Source organism: Orcinus orca, chromosome 6 (assembly GCF_937001465.1).
Source record: "Orcinus orca chromosome 6, mOrcOrc1.1, whole genome shotgun sequence".
In the NCBI taxonomy this organism is placed as follows: Eukaryota; Metazoa; Chordata; class Mammalia; order Artiodactyla; family Delphinidae; genus Orcinus; species Orcinus orca.
Window position 1 is genome coordinate 15,763,383 of NC_064564.1, and position 18,061 is coordinate 15,781,443.

An 18,061-nucleotide genomic window follows, 5' to 3' on the forward strand; every position below is an offset into this window, starting at 1 on the left:
AAACTCAATAATTTAAAAAGTCCAATTAAAAATGGGCAAAAGATCTGAACAGACCCTTCTCCAAAGACATATAGATGGCAAATAAACACATGAAAAGATGTTCTGCATCATTTGTCATTAGGGAAATGCAGATTAAAAGCACAATGAGCTATTACTACACACCTATTAGAATGGCTAACATCCAAAAAACTGACAATAACAAATGCTGGAGGGAATGGGGAGTAACAGGAACTCCCATTCATTGCAGGTGGGAATGCAAAATGGCACAGTTGCCATGGAACATTTTGGCAGTTTTTTTATAAAGTTTAACATAGATTTGCCACATAACCCAGCAATCATGCTTGTAGGTGTTAACCCAAGTGTTATGAAATCTTATGTCCACAGAATAACATGTACACAAATGTTTATAGCAGCTTTATTCATAATTGCTAAAAACTGAAAGCAACCAAGATGCCCTTTAATGGAGGAATGGATAAACGGACTATGTATGGTAATTCCATAGTTCAGCAAAAAAAAAGGGAATGAACTATTAATACATGCAACAACACACATGAACCTTAAACGCATTTTACTAAGTGAAAGAAGTCAGACCCAAAAGTCTACCTACTGCACGACTGCATTTGTGTGACATTTTTACCGGAAAAGGTAAAACCATGGGGACAGAAAACAGATTAACGGTTGCCAGGGGGATGAAGAAGTGTAGAATAGATGACTACAAAGGATACACACAAGGGAAATTTTAGGATGAGAGAACTGTTCTGTAGGGTACTGGAGGGGTTGATTCATGCCTCTATGCACTTGCAAAATCCATAGAACTATATATAACAAAGAGTAAAATTGAATGTATGTATTAAAAAAAAAATCAACCATGATGTTGAGGGATCCCAAGATGGAATGCAGACTGTGACAAATGAATCTAACTGCATTAGAACTGCATGGAGAACTGCATTGAAGGAGACAATGGAAGAAAGGAAAGATGACCTAAGTAACTTTACAAAACAACGTTTTGACTAGAAATTAGAAGGCTAAAGACAAAAGGACTGTATTTAAATGGTATACGCTGGTAAATCTGTTTCTCACAGGAGAATGAGTTAATACTGAAACTGCCCTGCAGGTATATTGGGACTGTACTTAACTAAGTAGGTGCACAGTGACCGGGAGGAGCCAGCTCTCTCACTGTCTGAGAGAAGTTACAGACAAACAAAGAAGGAAGGGAGGGATAACCGAGGGACTGGATTAGTCAGAGACATCAAGTTTGAACTTATGTTTCTTTAGCATATGTACACATGGAGAGATACACAAACAATTATAGATGTGTGCATATACATGGATTAGGATACATTCATATATTGATATTTTCTAGCTCTGTCTGCTGAGAGGGCCTAGGAGCCACGACACTCCAGTAGCAACAAGCACACCAAGTCCAGAACTTGGTTTCTAAATTATATTCCCCAACTGAAGGAACTAGGGTTCCTTGGAGAAGTGGCCGAGGCTAGGACTGCGTCAAGGCAAACGCAAGATGAGCCGGGAGCATCTTGTAGTGACAGAAAGTGAGCAGGAAGTGCTCAAAAAGCAAAAGAAGGGGACAGGTCAAAGAGAACTGACCTGAAAATAACTCCCAATGGTCAAAGCTGGAACAATATGAGCAACAGAATATATAAATAATGTAGTATTAAATTTTAACCCAAAATATAAAATATTCATGAGTGCATACTGATGAATAGCCAGGAGTCCATTTATTTATTTAAAGATTGAATAAATAGGGACTCCCCTGGTAGTCCAATGGTAAAGAATCCACCTTCCAGTGCAGGGGATAAGGGTTCAATCCCTGGTCGAGGAGCTAAGATCCCACATGCCGCGGGGCAACTAAGCCTGCATGCCGCAACTACTGAGCCTGTGTGCCTCAACTAGAGAGCCCACGTGCCAGAAACTACAGAGCCCACACACTCTGGAGCCTGTGCGCCACAACTACAGAGACAAAACCCACACACCACAACTGGAGAGAAGCCTGCACGCCACAACGAAGAGCCCATGCACTGCAACAAAAGATTCTACATGCCGCGATGAAGATCCCGCGTGCCATAACTAAGACCCGACGCAGCCAAAAAAGTAAAATAAAGACAACTCTTCCTTACAGAAGGAATCCACATTGGGCTTCCCTGGTGGTTCAGTGGTTAAGAATCGGCCTGCCAATGCAGGGGGACACGGGTTCGAGCCCTGGTCCAGGAAGATCCCACACGCCGCAGAGCAACTAAGCCTGTGCACCACAACTACTGAGCCTGCACTCTAGAGCCCGCGAGCCACAACTACTGAAGCCCACACGCCTAGAGCCCATACTCTGCAACAAGAGAAGCCGCCGCAATTAGAAGCCCGTGCACCGCAATGAAGAGCAGCCCCCGCTCGCCGCAGCTAGAAAGCCCACGTACAGCAATGAAGACCCAATGCAGCCAAAAATAAATCTAGAAAAAAAAAAAAAAAGGATTATTTTTAAAAATAAAATAACGGAACATTGTTTAAAAAAAAAAAAGAAGGAATCCAAATAATATATGAAAAATCTTCCTCTCTAGGAGATGAAACTTAATCCCCACCCCTCCCTGAAAGGCAGGCCAGACTTAGTGACTTACTTCCAAAAATAGAGTTTGGGAAAGAAAAAAGGGTAACTTTTACAGTGGAGAAATAGGGCAAACCTGACCTTCACCAAGTGACAGAGGTTAACATCATCTGTAATGTCATGTGGACATCAGCACCCAATACGATGTGGTGAGAAGGGCAGTTCACCTCAGTGGCATTCTTCCCCCAAACCCATAACCCCAGTCTAATGATGAGGAAAACATCAGACAAACCCAGGTCCAGGAACATCCAGATAAGATATCTGGCCAGGACTCCTTAAGAATGTCAAGGTCATGAAAAACATGGAAACAAAGAAAAGACTGAGAAAATATCACAGACCAGAGGAGACTAGGGAGACATGACAGCTAAATGCAATATGATCCCCAGGGTGGATCCTAGAACAGAAAGGGGACATTAATGGAAAAATTGATCAAATCCAAATACAGTCTAGAGCTTAGTTAATAGGAACATACCAGTGATCTAAGTTTCTTAGTTTTGACAAAGGTACCACAGTAATTTAAGATGCTAACAAAGGGGGAAATAGGGTAATATAGGAACTCTCTGTATGATCTTTACAACTTTTCTGTAAATCTAAAATTACTACAAAATAAAAATCTTATTAAAAAAAGAAAAAAGGTGTGAGTTCCCTGGTGGTTAGGACTCGGAGCTTTCACCGCCCAGGTGTAATCCCTGGTCCAGGAACTGAGATCCCACAAGCCGTGTGGCATGGCCAAAAAAAAAAAAGGAAAAGAAAGAAAAAAGTCAAATAGTAGTTGATTAGAGAAAAATAGTACATTGAAAGTATGCTATTTAGTAAAAGAGCAAACTGTTAACTTTGCACTGAAAAATAATTAGAGCTCATTCTCTAGAAACAAGGCCAAGACAGCTGAGAATCTGACCTGCTATGGATAAGTTACTTAACCTTAAGTCTGTTTCCTCATCTGTAAAATGGACATACAAACTTATTTCCTAGGGTTGTTGTAAGAATTAAATGATAAATTAGTTATTAAGTAATAAAGTTTTATCATTTGTTTACTACCTTTATGAATTTTGCCATGTTTGTACCATCTGTTCTTTTGTTTGTTTGTTTGTTTGGTCATGCAGTGTGGCATGCAGAATCTTAGTTCCCCAACCAGAGATCGAACCTGTGCCCCCCTGCAGTGGAAGCACAGAGTCTTAACCACTGGACCGCCAGGGAAGTCCCTTGTACCATCTGTATTATATTTTATTTATTAAATAAAAGTCCTTAAATGGACTTAGTGTACTAAAATAAATTTATTTTTAAAGAAAATTTTATAACTATTGTAAATGAAAAGCCGTTATTATTTTTCTGCTACATGTTCTGTCATATCAGGGATAGCACAACCCATGGAAAACAGCAAGCATACTAAACATTTAGCACTGCCTGGTACATATTCAGCAGCTAATAAGTACTAGTTATTAACAGTATATCTCAGAATAACCATTATGAATCATCATTCGATATATCCTTATATCATTAGATCCTCTTAAGGGCTATTTTGCTTTTAGTTTTATCTTTGTTTTCTTCCTGTGAGCTACAGTTTCTCACTATAGTCTGCATATTTACTTCTAGAATTTTAATTTATTTCCAAATTTATAGATATAATGAACAAGTTAAAGTTACAAAGAATCTGGCTGGTAAGTAGAATGTTAATCAACCTCTTTATATATTCATAGTTTAGTAAATACTGTTTATGTGAACAGTGACATCATAAGTTAATAATAGGATTTCAGGACTAAGAGAAATTTAAAAATTAAGACTAACCCCTTACTTTAGAGATTTCTTCCCTAGATCACACAGTTAATTAGTGGCAGACCTAGACAAAACCCCAAGGTTCCTGATGCCCAATTCAGTGCCCTTTCATGGCCTTTTAAATTCTGCTTACAACTGGGCTTTGATCATAGATATATAACAAATTGTTTTCACTCCCTCCTATTATTTGGGGTAAAAGGTAGGTAGGGTATGTATGATAAGAACACCTGGCCCTAGGGAGCTTAAGTAACTTGGCCACATCTCACAGACCAATTAATCATCAGTATTTTGTCTTAAATTCCAGCCTAAGGTCTCTTTGTCTCCTCCATAAAATGCACTGCACTGCTTATCATAGAAAACAGTGTTACCAAGATAAATACAAAGATACAGGTCACAGATAGTGAATATTTAAAAAAACCAAAATATTATTGTATATAATTTCATATTGACACATGTAATGAAGCATTATTACAAGCAAATAAACTCATTTTGAGAAGAAAACTTTTCTCTTACTTACCTGCCTTGTTCTCACTGAAAGACTCCTCTGAAGAAAAACTCTTATTTTCATCGGTTTTACATTCCCTTGAAGAAATGACTCTATCTGATGCATCCTGAAAATAGTGAATAAGTAAAATTAAGGAAACCTATAGTTCTTAATCATTTTCTATTTAGTGAATGAATCCCAACAGATCTGCTTCTAAAACAGAGTATGTAGTTTATTATGAATTATATTTCATAATGACTTTAAATTCTCAATTTTCAGTCTATTTTAAGGAAAATTCCTTTTATATCAACTAAATGTAATATTTTAAAAGACAGAGTGTGCATATTTAAGTCTATAATTTGTCATCCTGTCAAAAATGTATTATTTCCTGACAAAGATGACAGAATGAAGATTATAGAACATCCCTTCTACAAAAATGAATTGAACAACAACAACAAAATTAGTGAAAACAGCAAAAATTTCCCCAGCAGCTGCAAAACTGAAAAGGAACAACTTTCTGTCACAAGCTTTAAAATCAGGGAGGCAAGGAAAGAAAAAGAACATTCTGGGGTAGTTGGAGAGGCTTCTAAACTCCCACTTTTGGGGCAGTAGCAGAGACTAACACTACTTATTTGGTGAGACTCAGAATACATAGCTTGGGGGAAAAGGAAAAAACTTTTGATTAAAGAGGAACTCATTCAACATCATAACATCTCAGAAAAGGTGAGACAACCCATCAGTTTGCCACTTCTCAGGGGTCCATAAGGAGTTGGGGAAAGGTTATGCACCCTCTAATGAAAAACAGGATTCACCCTCATCTACCAGAGATGAATACTAGTAGTGGGTATTTAACAAAACCTTAGGTAGAGAACAGAGCCCAGTTCCACAAATTTAAGATGCACAAATGCCCAGCTTCTCAAACTACTAAAAACTAGGAAGAACCCAAAACCTAACCCCTTAAAATGAAGCGCAGAAAAAAAAGTCAGAAGAGTACTGCAGAGAAATCATCATGTCATTGTAACAAGACTGTTTCTTCATTATCAAATGGATATGGAGAATACTAATGAGGACCCCTCCCCTACATGCACTTTGCTTCATTGGATTGAGAATTAATTTTAGCTTGAGTTGTGCCCTAGATTTTTAAAAACTGAGTTATATTTATATAGTGACATGCACAGATATAAAGTAGAGTTTGATGACTTTTTCATAAACTTATATATCATGTAAGCCAAACCCAAAACCCCTATCAAGATAAAGGGGTGTTTTTGTTTTTGTTTGTCAGAAACAAGATGAAGAATTAGTAGAATTGCTGTTATGGCTTAGGCAAGCAAGAACAAGCTCCATTTAACAATATACTTGGCAATACTTGATAGAAATGCTTACAAGGGCAGCAGGTAAATGAAATTAGCAGCAAAACTGGACTGATCTAGGTATGTATTCATACGTTGATTTAGTGGAAGGAAATGAAGAGCCCATACCTGTCAAATGGTAGCCTGATACTCTGTTCCAGGAGATTACTGCCATGCAGGAATGTGGGCTTAGCTTTGCCAGAGTTCAATTTTTCATGAAACACCAGAAATCTGTTACCTTACATTTAAAAAAAAATGCTGGCTCTAAACATTATGTAGGCCAAGCAAACATCCATGGGCTGGACCTGGTCCACTGGCCACCAATTATAATCTTTGCCATTGAGATCTGAAATGTAGGTGACTACAAGAGGTAGGAACTGGGGTTGAATTTGGGAGGAGGCAATGAGAACAATAAGAGGAGGTGAGGAGGGAAATGACTACAGAGAGAGTTTGAATTGCTCAGCAGTATATGAGCTTCAGAGTGTATGTGAACGCCTACAGCTGCAAGGGTTGTGATGAACATAAACAAGTCACCACAGACATGGAAGTCGCCAAACTGGGAGCCCTTCTTAAGGCCTGTTGCCTCAACTACTTTCTGCCCTTGGCTACATGGAAGAAAACCACCTTTCTCTCCTTACTGACAAGAGGTCAACAATAGAAGGTATAGACCTGCATTGTCTATTATGGTAGCCACCAGCCACAAGCAGCTAATGAGAACTTGCTACATGGCTAGTCCCAATTGATACATGCTGCAAGTGGAAATAAACATGGATTTCAAGGACTTGGTACAAAAAAAGAATGCAAAATATCTCATTAATAACTTTTTATATTGATAACATAGAAACAGTAACATTTAAAACATACTGCGTTAAACTTTTTAGAAACTATCTTAATGTGGCCACTAGAAGATTTTAAATTACGTGTATTGGTATTCTATCAGACAGCACTAGTCTAGGCCAGCTGGGACAAATAGCACAATCAAAAAAGCATAGAGGGCTTCCCTGGTGGTGCAGTGGTTGAGAGTCCGCCTGCCAATGCAGGGGACACGGGTTCGTGCCCCGGTCCAGGAGGATCCCACATGCTGTGGAGCGGCTGGGCCCGTAAGCCATGGCCGCTGAGCCTGCCCGTCCGGAGCCTGTGCTCCGCAACGGGAGAGGCCACAACAGTGAGAGGTCCGCGTACCGCAAAAAAAAAAAAAAAAAAAAAAAAAAAGGCATAGAATGGCACCCATGAAAACATACTATGTAAAATAAACAAAAACCCAACTATACATTCACAGTGATCATCTCCAAGTAGTGGGATTACAGAAGATACATATTTTTTATATTCTCTGTATTCTCTAAATTTTCTAGAATAAGCTAGTACTTTAAATAATGAGCTGAAACAAACAAACAAAAATATGCTCATTCTCTGGAAATCTACTACCTGAATTTTGTTATTTCTACTTTCTAAAAACACTGACTACCAAGTAAAAGTTAAGTTTCTCTGGACCACAGTTATGAGGGAACTTAATGAGATGCAAACCTTAATGCCAAGAAAATGTTGGTAGGCTTCCGTAAGCCAAAAAAGGGAGGAAGAGCCCATCTTTCTACCCTGTCTCTAAACTCTTTATAGTGATGATACTATTTGGCTTCATAAAAGCAGTCCTACAGACTGTAAAGAAAACAAAATTTTGGGCTTCCTTGGTGGCACAGTGGTTAAGAATCTGCCTGCCAAGGCAGGGGACATGGGTTCGAGCCCTGGTCTGGGAAGATCCCACATGCTGCAGAGCAACTAAGCCCGTGCACAACTACTGTGCTCTAGAACCCGCGAGCCACAACTACTGAAGCCCGTGCACCTAGAGCCCGTGCTCCACAAGAGAAGCCACCGCAATGTGAAGCCCGCGCACAGCAACGAAGAGTAGCCCCGCTCACCACAACTAGAGAAAGCTCACGTGCAGCAGGGAAGGCCCAACGCAGCCAAAAATAAAATAAATTTATAAAAAAAAAAAAGAAAACAAATTTTGTTCAAAGTTACATATATACAATGTATACTGAAGCTCTGTTATATGGCCAGCTTAGTTTTTAAAGTGATATATTTACATTTACCTTTATTAATTTCTCTTCATTGTTACTTCTTTCACTCAGCAGCTCAGTGTTCAGTTCTTTTTCTACTAACGAACACTTTGGCACTTGCCTTGTCTCAAAACTTCTTTCATTGACAGTTTCCACATCAGACTCTTCAATAACTTCTGATTTATTCTTTTGGGTGAGTCCCAGTAATGGCTTATCTTCCAGGGACAATTTTCTCAGAGAGGGTTTTTTCCTAACAAAAAAAGCCGCTCCTCCCTGGAGGGTAACTTGCGGTTTGACCTTTTGGCTTAGAACTCGAGGAGCATTCAGATTATTTTCAGCTGAGTAACGGTTATTCTCTTTCTCCACAATTGGCTTATAGGCCACTCGATTTTGCTTGGAATTTTTAGGATTCTTTGACACAGGCTTGATGCACTTATATCCTGGTTGACACTTAGCAGTTAAACACTTCTGTGGTTTTTTGTTCATCGTCTTGGAGCAGGCTGGTTTTCCCTGCATTTTTCCTGTCACACTGGGATATGATCTATCTTCATTATTAGTTTTTAGACAAATAGATCTACTCTCTTTTATCAGCTTTCTCTCCAGTGGATTGAGGTACCACTTATCTTTGTTGTAAAAGGATATGGTAGACACAGCAGATTTAAATGGTGAACCTTGATTTGCAGATGGCAATCTAGTTTTAGTCGTTTTGAGTGGACTTGAAATGAAATGGCCTTGTTGAGAGCAATGAATCTTTCCTTCATTTTTATCACTGCTTTGGCAAATGTGCTTTTTATTAGGTGATGGAAATATATTTTCAGTAAAGTCCGAAATTAATTTCTTTGATGGAATTTCTGATAATAGGCTATGAAAAGAAACACAGTCCATTGATAAATATAGTTATTTTGCTTCCATTTCTATGTCAATTTACTGCTAAGCAATAAACAGCTCTACCTGTAAGGCATATTAAAAATGCATCTTCTCCACCAAACATCCATCCATATACATTAGTAGTTTAACAGCAGGATTCTCAAATTCTGTCTTTACCAAACAAAGCATTTGAATATTTTTCAAAACTAAGATTCCAATGTTTGTGAAAACAAACACTGTTTACAGAGAAGCTTTGAGATGCACGTATATGTATATGTGTGTGTGTGTGTGTTTTAAAACATATTTCTAAGTTTGGGCCATATACCTGCTATAATTTCCCTAAAATGATTAATTTTATGTAATAAACTGACCACTTAGGGCTGTTCTATAATATATATCTCTGGTATGACATACATAGAGTATAGAGCTTTAGAGGATTGCTTACTGACGAGTATCTACTATATGCAAAACAGTATGTTAAATATTACATAAGAGAGCAGAAAGGAGCAAGGTAATAAAAGATCTGACCCACATTTCCAAGCCATAGGAAACAGCCCTTTCTCTGAGTCCCTCCAAAGGCCTTAAAGAATTAATTATGAAAGCTTACAGTACTTCCAGACTAGAATTAGAATATAAAGTATTACTGTAGCCACAAGGAGTAGGTGAATGGAAGAATGGAAATACTTAGAGATAGAAGAGAGGAGATAAAAAATGCAAGATGGTGAATTTTTCTTTTTTTAACAGTTTCTACTCATAGGATGAGACTCACTTATCACAGTTCAAAGAATGCTGCTTCCTTTTCCTTGGAGTTAAAGTTGACATCTTCTTAACTGAACTCCTAAAAGCAACAGAACAATATAATAACCAAATTAATCCAATGTGTATAAAAATCAGTAAATCAAAATTATACTTTATAAGTCTGAAAGAGTTCTCAGATGGGTAATGGTCCATAAAGATCCAAAAAAGGGGGGATGGGTTTAAAAAGCAAATCACTTTAATAAAGGTTTAAACCATGAAGGTAAAAAAAAAAAGAAAAGAAAAGGAAAAACACTACATCACAGCAGTAACTAATTCAGCAGGGACAGTACAATTTAATTAACTAATTAAGCAGGAATACTACATGTTTCAAGCCGGAAAATGATCCTACCGAGGAAGGATTTTACGCCATTTCAGGACACACTTTCCCCTCAATTAGCCTGATGAACCCATACCAAGTTTAATCACTTTATATTCTGGGCAGCTGTCCTTGCCATTGCCCTCACCCCTACCCCTCCCGCTGTTAGATGCTCTTGCCCTAGGCTTCCATTCCATCCTGCACCTCCTTGGTATCCGTTTAGCACATTTTCTTGTTGTTAGTTTGTCTTTCTCAACAGCCTGCATGTTCAAAGAAGGCAGAGACCGTCTCTAGCTTTTTCATCAGAAGCAAGAAAACGGGGAAGCGTAATCCTCTCTCATTTTTCTAGTCGAGGAGCTGCTTGTTTCCTTATTTACAAAATACTCTGACCTCCTAAGACTGCGGGTAAACAAAATCACGCATGTTAACTCTCGGGCAGATGGTATGTTGCTCAATAGCGTTTTCCCTTCCCCTTCCTTCGGATCAAGTATATTTAAAAAAAAAAATTACACAAGCTTGGCTTCAAACAAACAGAAAGACCTGGGTTTCTGGGAATTCGTGTCGAGCTGCGGCTTAAGGCAAGACCCTTCCGGGGCTGAATGAGGAAAGGTAGGAGAGAAAAGCGCCTCTGTCCCCAAACGCTTTCAGCAAAAAGACGAGAAAACTCGGCGTCAGAAAGATGGAAACCCGGTGACCTGGAAGTGCGGACACCCGCTCGCTGGCTTCGGTCTCCAGCCGCGAACGCGCCAAGCACCGAGCACAAGCTCTTTTTCCTTGACATTCACCTCCACGTTCCACAGAACCTCCCGGTCTCCTGGCTCTTCCACCCCACGCCTCGACCCTCCGCAGGACTTACCCGCCCCTCGGACTGGCAACCTCTCCTCAGCAGAGCCAGGGGTCCCGACTGTATTCAAATTCTCGCGCGCCAGTCCAGGCAGAAGTAGGTGAGTTCCGATTGGCCGCTTCCCAGCGCGTCCAGGGGCTGGCTCGGTGATTGGTTGTGCACTAGCGTTTGCCCCGCCTACCCGAAAGGCGGTCTCCAAGATTCTCCCGCCCTTGCAAGGCTAAAAGCTCTCTTCTCTCCGAAACCAAGTCTTCAAGAATCCCGTGAGGCGCGCCGGGCTCCATTCCGGAGGCCTTATCTAAGATGCATTCTGGGAATTGTAGTTTTTAGCAGAATAAAACTGAGGTTTTTATATTATTTTAAACTCTGGAACTCCAGGCACATTCTAAGGTCACTTAGTGTAAGATGTTTTTGTAAGGTAGCCTCTCTAAGATTTCGAGGCAGTTATTTTTCACATTTGAAGCTTTACTGTTAGTTTACCTTTTTTTTTTAACTAGTAATACGTTAGGTTTCCAGCTCATTTTTTCATTTTTCAAGTTAAATTAAAAAATCATTACAGTAACATCTATGCGCCAGGCATTCTTGCACATTTGATGTGTTTTACTTCATTTACTCTTCACCACAGTCTATGAGATATGTATCATCATTCCCATTTTACAGAGAATAAAACTGAGGGCCTGAAAACAATGACTATTTATAGGACAGAGCCAGGTTCTTCCTTTGCAAAGCCCAAAGATTCCTAAAGCACTTACTGATTATTAGCTACTGTTGTTATCTTTGTGTACCAGCTCCTGGTACAGTCTCTGGCACTTTCTTAGTTCTAAATAAATTTAGTTAAGTGATGCAGAATGAAGTCGGTCAGATGAAGTTAAGAGAAATAGGTCAAAACTAAGTGCTGTGGGAAATTCCCTCGAGTCAGATCATTCCCACTTTACATCTGGAAGATAACTGAGGTTCAGAGGTTTGCCCAGTCTTGCCCATTAACTTATTTAACCCTGGCAAAATAGCCTGTGAATTAGCAGCTCTATTCATCTTCATCTTACAGCTAAGGTTAAGTGCAGCACCAAATGTGCCCAGTAGGTGATGGACCTAGAATGAGAATAGCGGAGGAATTGGGGTTCACTCAAAATTTAATGAGCTCCTACTAAGTGCCAAGTACCGTAACTGGCTCAGTGAACGCCTAGCTGTGAAGAAGACAACAGGTTTCTACTTTCAGGCAGGCCAGATGCGGCTGAAAGGAGGCAGATAAGACCAAGAGCTAAGCCTCAAGATTTGACCGCTCACGGGGTGGAGGTTCTGAAAATAAAGTCAGTGAATGACATTTTTCTCTTAGAAAGACGGAGTTTCCCCGCAGTTTTCCAATCACCTATTGTCCTGGCTCCATCCTCTTTCCCCTCAATCCCCTAGTAAGCTGAGCTCTGAGCGCGCCGACACGGTAGCCCGCCAGCAGCCGCCGTTATGACACTGCCCGACGTCCGCCGGAAGTGCGCGGAGGAGTTCCGGGGAACGCGGCCTCCGCGCTTCCGGTATCTTGATCTTCCAGGGCTAAGTGCCGCTGCTCGGCGCTGGAGTCGCCGTGCCGCCGCCGGGATCATGGTGTTCTACTTCACTAGCAGCAGCGGTGAGTGGGCGCCGAGACCTCCCGGGTCCCTGCTCGACCGCGGGGCTCCGAAGCCGAAACCCCCAGGCCGCCGCTGAGCCTGGTCCTTGAGCGCCTCCTCGGCAGTGGGTGCCTCTTCCCGCGTCCTCATGGTCCCCCCACCGTGTCCGTCCCAGTCCACCCCGTGCGCCCCCTTGTCAGGGCCTGGGGGCGCGTAGAGGCACCATCTCCCTTGCTGTCTTTGCCTCCGGGAGTTGTTCTTTCCCCTCATTCAGAAATACCTGTCGCTACCTGGAATTGGACAGTTTGTGGACTTCTTCGCACCCCTATCCCAAGTCTTCCCTTCCCCACCCACCCCCGTAACCTTTAATCTTGCTGCGCCCTGGTAATTACCCGCATAGAGAAAGAAAGGAGACATCTGCCAACAACTCTGCCTTACCGGAAGTGCGCCTTAGCCTTCTAGGAAAGGGTTATAGGGCCTGGATGTTACAGAAAGCCATAAAAAGAGTCTGGAATAGCGATACAGCCACTCATTGGGCAGAGTTGATGTCCCAGATCTTGAAAAGTGACATGATAATGTTTCTGATTTGTCTTTGGCAGGCAAGGAAAGGGTGTGTTTAGTTCCCAGGAAATACTGTCTTCATTTCTCTGCTTATGTTGTTCTCTTTGCCTACAATCAACCCCCCAGTTAGCTGCTTCTCCCCCTGAGACAGCCCTCGCCAGTCATTAACAGATGCCTTTCCCGCCTTGTCGCCACCCCAGGATTGCTTAGATATAACTCTTCGGGGATCCCCTTAACACCCATGTATGCCTTTGGCATTGCATTTGTTATATGATATTACACTCTGTCTACTTGAGATAGAGTGTAAGCCCTTTGAGGGCAGGGAGAGGATCTCCTGGTTTCTCTAGTGTAGTGCCTGGCTCATAATAGTTACTCAATAAATACTTATTGAATAAATGAATGATATTTTTTGACTTCTAGCACACTCTATTCTGTTGCTACTGGCTCTGCCTACTTGTTAAAGGTGAGATTTAAGTGAAACTAGCTGCACAGTGTTTGTGTGGGTTTCAGTAGAGTGGTACTTGCTCTTTAGAGATGAGAACGTTGAAGCCCAGGGAAGTTCTAACTCACAGACCCCCTCCCCTGCTACTCCGTCATACTATCATATCTCATTTTTCTCAGTAGTTTAGGCTTCCACGGTGTGCCGTAAGCTATTCTCTGTCTCTATAGGCTTAATTTTGTCTTACCCATATTATTAAAATTACTAGAAACAGAATTCAAACTAGCCTGAAAAATCATTATAGGCCCCTAATAGCATTTCCATCCTCCCTCTGTCCTGTCCTGCCCCTCCAGATAACTAGAGTGTCTCTTCGTAGCCTCTCATGAGAGTCCCTGACAACATAGTTACCCGTAGAAGTCCAGCAATGGAATGAAAACTATAGGCAGGCCATATAGGTACTAAATGTATTTTATGCTGGCTGCTTTGTTCTCCTTAAAGTGATTCTAAATTCCTTGAGTGCTAGTCATACACACGCAGGTGCCCTTAATAGAACAGAGTGCTTCAGTTGATTTGGGGATCATATTTTTCTTATTGGCTTCCATTATAACATCAGAATTGCTTCCTGTCAGAAAAATATTTGGCCTCTAAGTCTAATAAATCTGCACTTGTGCAGCTTTTAAAATTGCAAAGTTAATGGAAAAGTTATAACTTCCAGTAAGATAGTAGTAAAACTTTATATATCCTAGTACAGAAAACAACTTGAACATACAGAATCTGCAGGAAATGACTTCGTATAGATAGCCAAGCTTTTCAAGCAACTGATGGTTTACTGCAAAAAAACTTTTTAAAAAAATGGATTGAAAATCTCAATAGAAAGTTTTTGCCTTCCCTTTTTAAATTAGTATCTCTAACTAAAATCTGCTTAGTTTTATTCTTTCACACTCTCATAAGAGAATAATGAAACATTAGCCTTGCTATATTTCCAGTGTCAAATTTAAGCCCCTCTGATTTATGGACCCACAAATTACCTGCGCATGGCTCATTAACTTCACTTATACTTTTAGTACCTTTTACTAGCATCTGTCTCAAGATAGATTGTTCTGTAAATTATGAAATTATCACAGTGCCTCTAAAGTTGGCCTGGTTGCCACACCTGTATCAGGTATCTTCAAGATAACTAGCTCCCATACTAATCAACCTTAATATTTGGGTGAGAGTAACAAAAATACTAGAATAATTCAATTTACTTTTCCTTTATCCCTCTAACATGGATGGGGGCTTAATTTAGATTTCTTACTCAGCAGTCATGCTCCTTTTTAATTTTCTATTTTGACATAATTTCAGTATTTCAGAAAAGTTATAAGAATAGTAAAAGATTTCCTTTATAGCCTTCTCTCAGATTCCCCAAATTCTAACATTTTACCACATATACCTTATCTCCTTCTTTTCCCCTTTCTCTTTCTTTTTCCAGCTCCCCTCCCCACCCAACTCTCTCTCTCCCCACACTCACAGATTTTTTTTTTTCTGAACCGTTTGTTAGTAAGTTGCATTTTACCCCTAAATATTTCAGGGTGTTTTTCCTAAAATCAGGGATATTCTCTTATCAGAAGACATTCTTCATTATCAAAATCAGGAAATTAACATTGCAGCAATACTAGTATGTAATCAGCAGCTTTTATTCAGTTTTTATCAGTGTCCTAGTGGTGAATTTATAACAAAGGAAAATTACAAATCATTGTTGCTTTCCGCTGTCATTCATTACTCTTTAGCATCTTCTGATCCGGAGCATTGCTCAGTCTTTGTCTCTCACACTGACACTGTCAGTTGAAGAATTACTTTGTAGAATGCCCCTCAGTTTGGGCTTGTAGCAGTTATGTTCTTAATCACCTCATTTTATAGGTCAACCATCCAAAGAACCATCTGTCATTCTCTTGGCTGTAATTTAGATAGCTTGTCCTGCAGAGACAGCTTTGTTTATTTTGATCATTTTAAAAAATTACGTTTGTTATGATCACAAAAACCATCTATACATTTTATAAGCAAGTAGACAAGGTAACTGTTGTTAACAATTAAATATATATCCTTGCACAGTATAAAGAAAATGGGTGCGTGTATTAAAAATATATATGTAAACATGTTTATGTATACACAGTTACTTATTTTTTACAAATTGAATATTACTATATATAGATACACAAAAATACTGTTCTGCTGTTTAATTTCTTCACCTATCTTTTCTTTTTAATGGGTACATGGTATTTTGTTTATGGATATTCTATAGTGTGTATAACCAGTCTTAACTAATGAGTGTTTAAGTTGTAAAAAGAACATCACTGCTTGACGGAGTATTAATTAGTAGGATATATACTCCTAGTGGTGACATTTATAGGCTCAAAAGGGTGTACCCATGTAACAATGTACAGAGAGGATCTGAAACACTTTTTAGTTGTACTCCTGCACTTGGCATTTGTTATATGCTATGCAAAGGGCTTATCAAGCTAATATAATGCTCTGTTATAGACAAGTATTTCTGTCAGCTGGTCAGTGCAAAATTCTCTTCTTTCAAGTTATTTTTCTCAACTATTTCCAAGTAATTATGGACTGTAGTCACCATAACTGCTAACTGAAGGAATTGGGAGTTTTCTGTCCCCAAGAGAGGCAGCTATGATTGATCATTTAAGAAGCTTCTCATTCTGAATGTTCAGGCAATCCTGAATTTAAGAATCTGTAAATGGAAGAGTGCTGCTTCCCAGCCTTCAGAGCTCCACTCACACGGTAGTTCTCTGGAGCGACAGCCAGCAGACTGCCTGGCCCAAGCTTGTACCTGTCTGCCAGGCTTTGTAGGCAGAGGCTCAGTGGCTATTAATTCAGGAGTCTAGGTCCAAACGGGGTCTAACAGGTTTTGGTAGACTAGCTCGGAAAACCAGGACCCAGTTAGAATTTCAATTACAAAACCTAACTGATTCCAGATGGAGGATGCCCACATCAAAACACACTAGCTCAGGAAAGCAAATGTCATTTCTAAGGTAAACCATACCCAGAATATTGTTTTTGATTTAGGGTAGTGGTTCCTAATGCTGACTCCACCTTAGAATCCCTGTAAAAAGAGATGTTTTGCAAAACCCCAATCCCCAGAGATTTGGATTTGGTTGGTCTTAGGTGGAGCTGGGGCAAAATTAGGTGATTCTAACGTGTAAACAGGGTTCAGAGCCACTGATTAGAAGAAGCTTGAGAGCCAATGTTTCCCCTGAATGTGATAGGGAGCTTATTATAATTTGCAGCACACCTTGGACATAACTAAATCAAATTATGAAAAATAAAACTTGCATAAGTATAGGAACCTATTTTTAAATGGTTGAGGTGAAGAGTTTTGGTCGTTGTTTTTTTAAAACTATTTTGAAGAAGGCAAAAGTATAGGACTGAACTGGAATTGCATTGAACTAAATCCCTGAGAAAGTAGGAAAGTAGCCATTTTTAATGAGGGTTGGTAAACCTTCCCCAGATGGTCAGTATTTTAGAGTTTGTAAGCCACATACGGTCTCTCTAGCTTATTCTTCTTCATTTTGCTTTTCTAAACCCTTTAAAAATGTAAAAATCATTCTTAGCTCAAGGGCTGTCCAAAAACAGGGCTGGATTTGGCCTACAGGCCATGAATGTTTTGCTGACCCCTAATAAGCATTCGTCACTTGTTTTTCCCATCAAACAGTTGTGTCGGTGTTGAAGTTATCTAACTATTGTTATTTTTGTTTTGTCTTAGTTAACTCATCTGCTTACACTATTTACATGGGAAAGGATAAATATGAAAGTAAGTTTTCAAAAGCATTTGATTTTGAAATTTCCAGCAGGTAAGTGTTAATTGCCTTTTCTCCCAATGGCTTGTTGGATATGAGTTTTCAGTTAACTACTATCTAACTTGTTATAAGGAATTCCAAAGGATTAACTTTCTTAGAATTTCATTATATCAGATAATAGTTGAGCTAATTGGACCACCTGTGGCTGATTAGAATCTTACTTTACAAAGAGTTTTGTGGTATCGTTTGATTTAGGGTGACAGGAATTAGAGGTTAACTTGTGCTGGTTTTCATCAAATAAAAATAATCTGTGGCTTGGACTTTGAAAAGATCATTTTCTTTACATTTTTACCTCATTTAAGAAACATATCTTGGTTGTTTTGAGGCAGAAGATGGTTCTTTTTGACTTGAAATGTTAACAGTGCTTTCTTGACCACTCAGAATAAAACACGTTATCTCATACTGTGCACATTCCTATGACTAAATGATACAAACATTCACCTAACTAAAAAAAAACTTACAAAAAAATACCCATACTGTTTTCTGTGCCCTCTATTTTCTGTTTTATCTCAT

At 39.7% G+C, this 18,061-nt stretch overlaps 2 protein-coding genes across 13 annotated transcripts in view; one reads left to right on the forward strand and one right to left on the reverse strand.

Moving 5' to 3' along the window:
* Nucleotides 1–12,538, reverse strand: part of ESCO2 (establishment of sister chromatid cohesion N-acetyltransferase 2) — a 28,250-nt gene extending 15,712 nt beyond the window's left edge. The window contains exons 1-4 of the mRNA XM_033429818.2: nt 11,109–12,538; nt 9,908–9,976; nt 8,305–9,133; nt 4,902–4,995 (exon numbers count right to left, since the gene is read on the reverse strand). Of these exons, the coding sequence (XP_033285709.1) occupies nt 4,902–4,995; nt 8,305–9,133; nt 9,908–9,960 (976 nt within the window). The 5' untranslated portion in view covers nt 9,961–9,976; nt 11,109–12,538. The remainder of the gene's footprint in view (nt 1–4,901; nt 4,996–8,304; nt 9,134–9,907; nt 9,977–11,108) is intronic.
* A 29-nt stretch (nt 12,539–12,567) lies between these two features.
* The window catches only part of CCDC25 (coiled-coil domain containing 25), a 70,910-nt gene continuing 65,416 nt past the window's right edge, over nt 12,568–18,061 (forward strand). For 5 of the 12 annotated variants that reach the window (XM_049711749.1, XM_049711747.1, XM_049711748.1 and 2 more), the window contains exons 1-2: nt 12,573–12,717; nt 17,455–17,502. In XM_049711749.1, coding sequence (XP_049567706.1) covers nt 12,690–12,717; nt 17,455–17,502 — 76 coding nt within the window. In that variant the 5' untranslated portion in view covers nt 12,573–12,689. The other 7 variants (XR_004483701.2, XR_004483703.2, XR_007478218.1 and 4 more) reach the window with 4 other exon arrangements.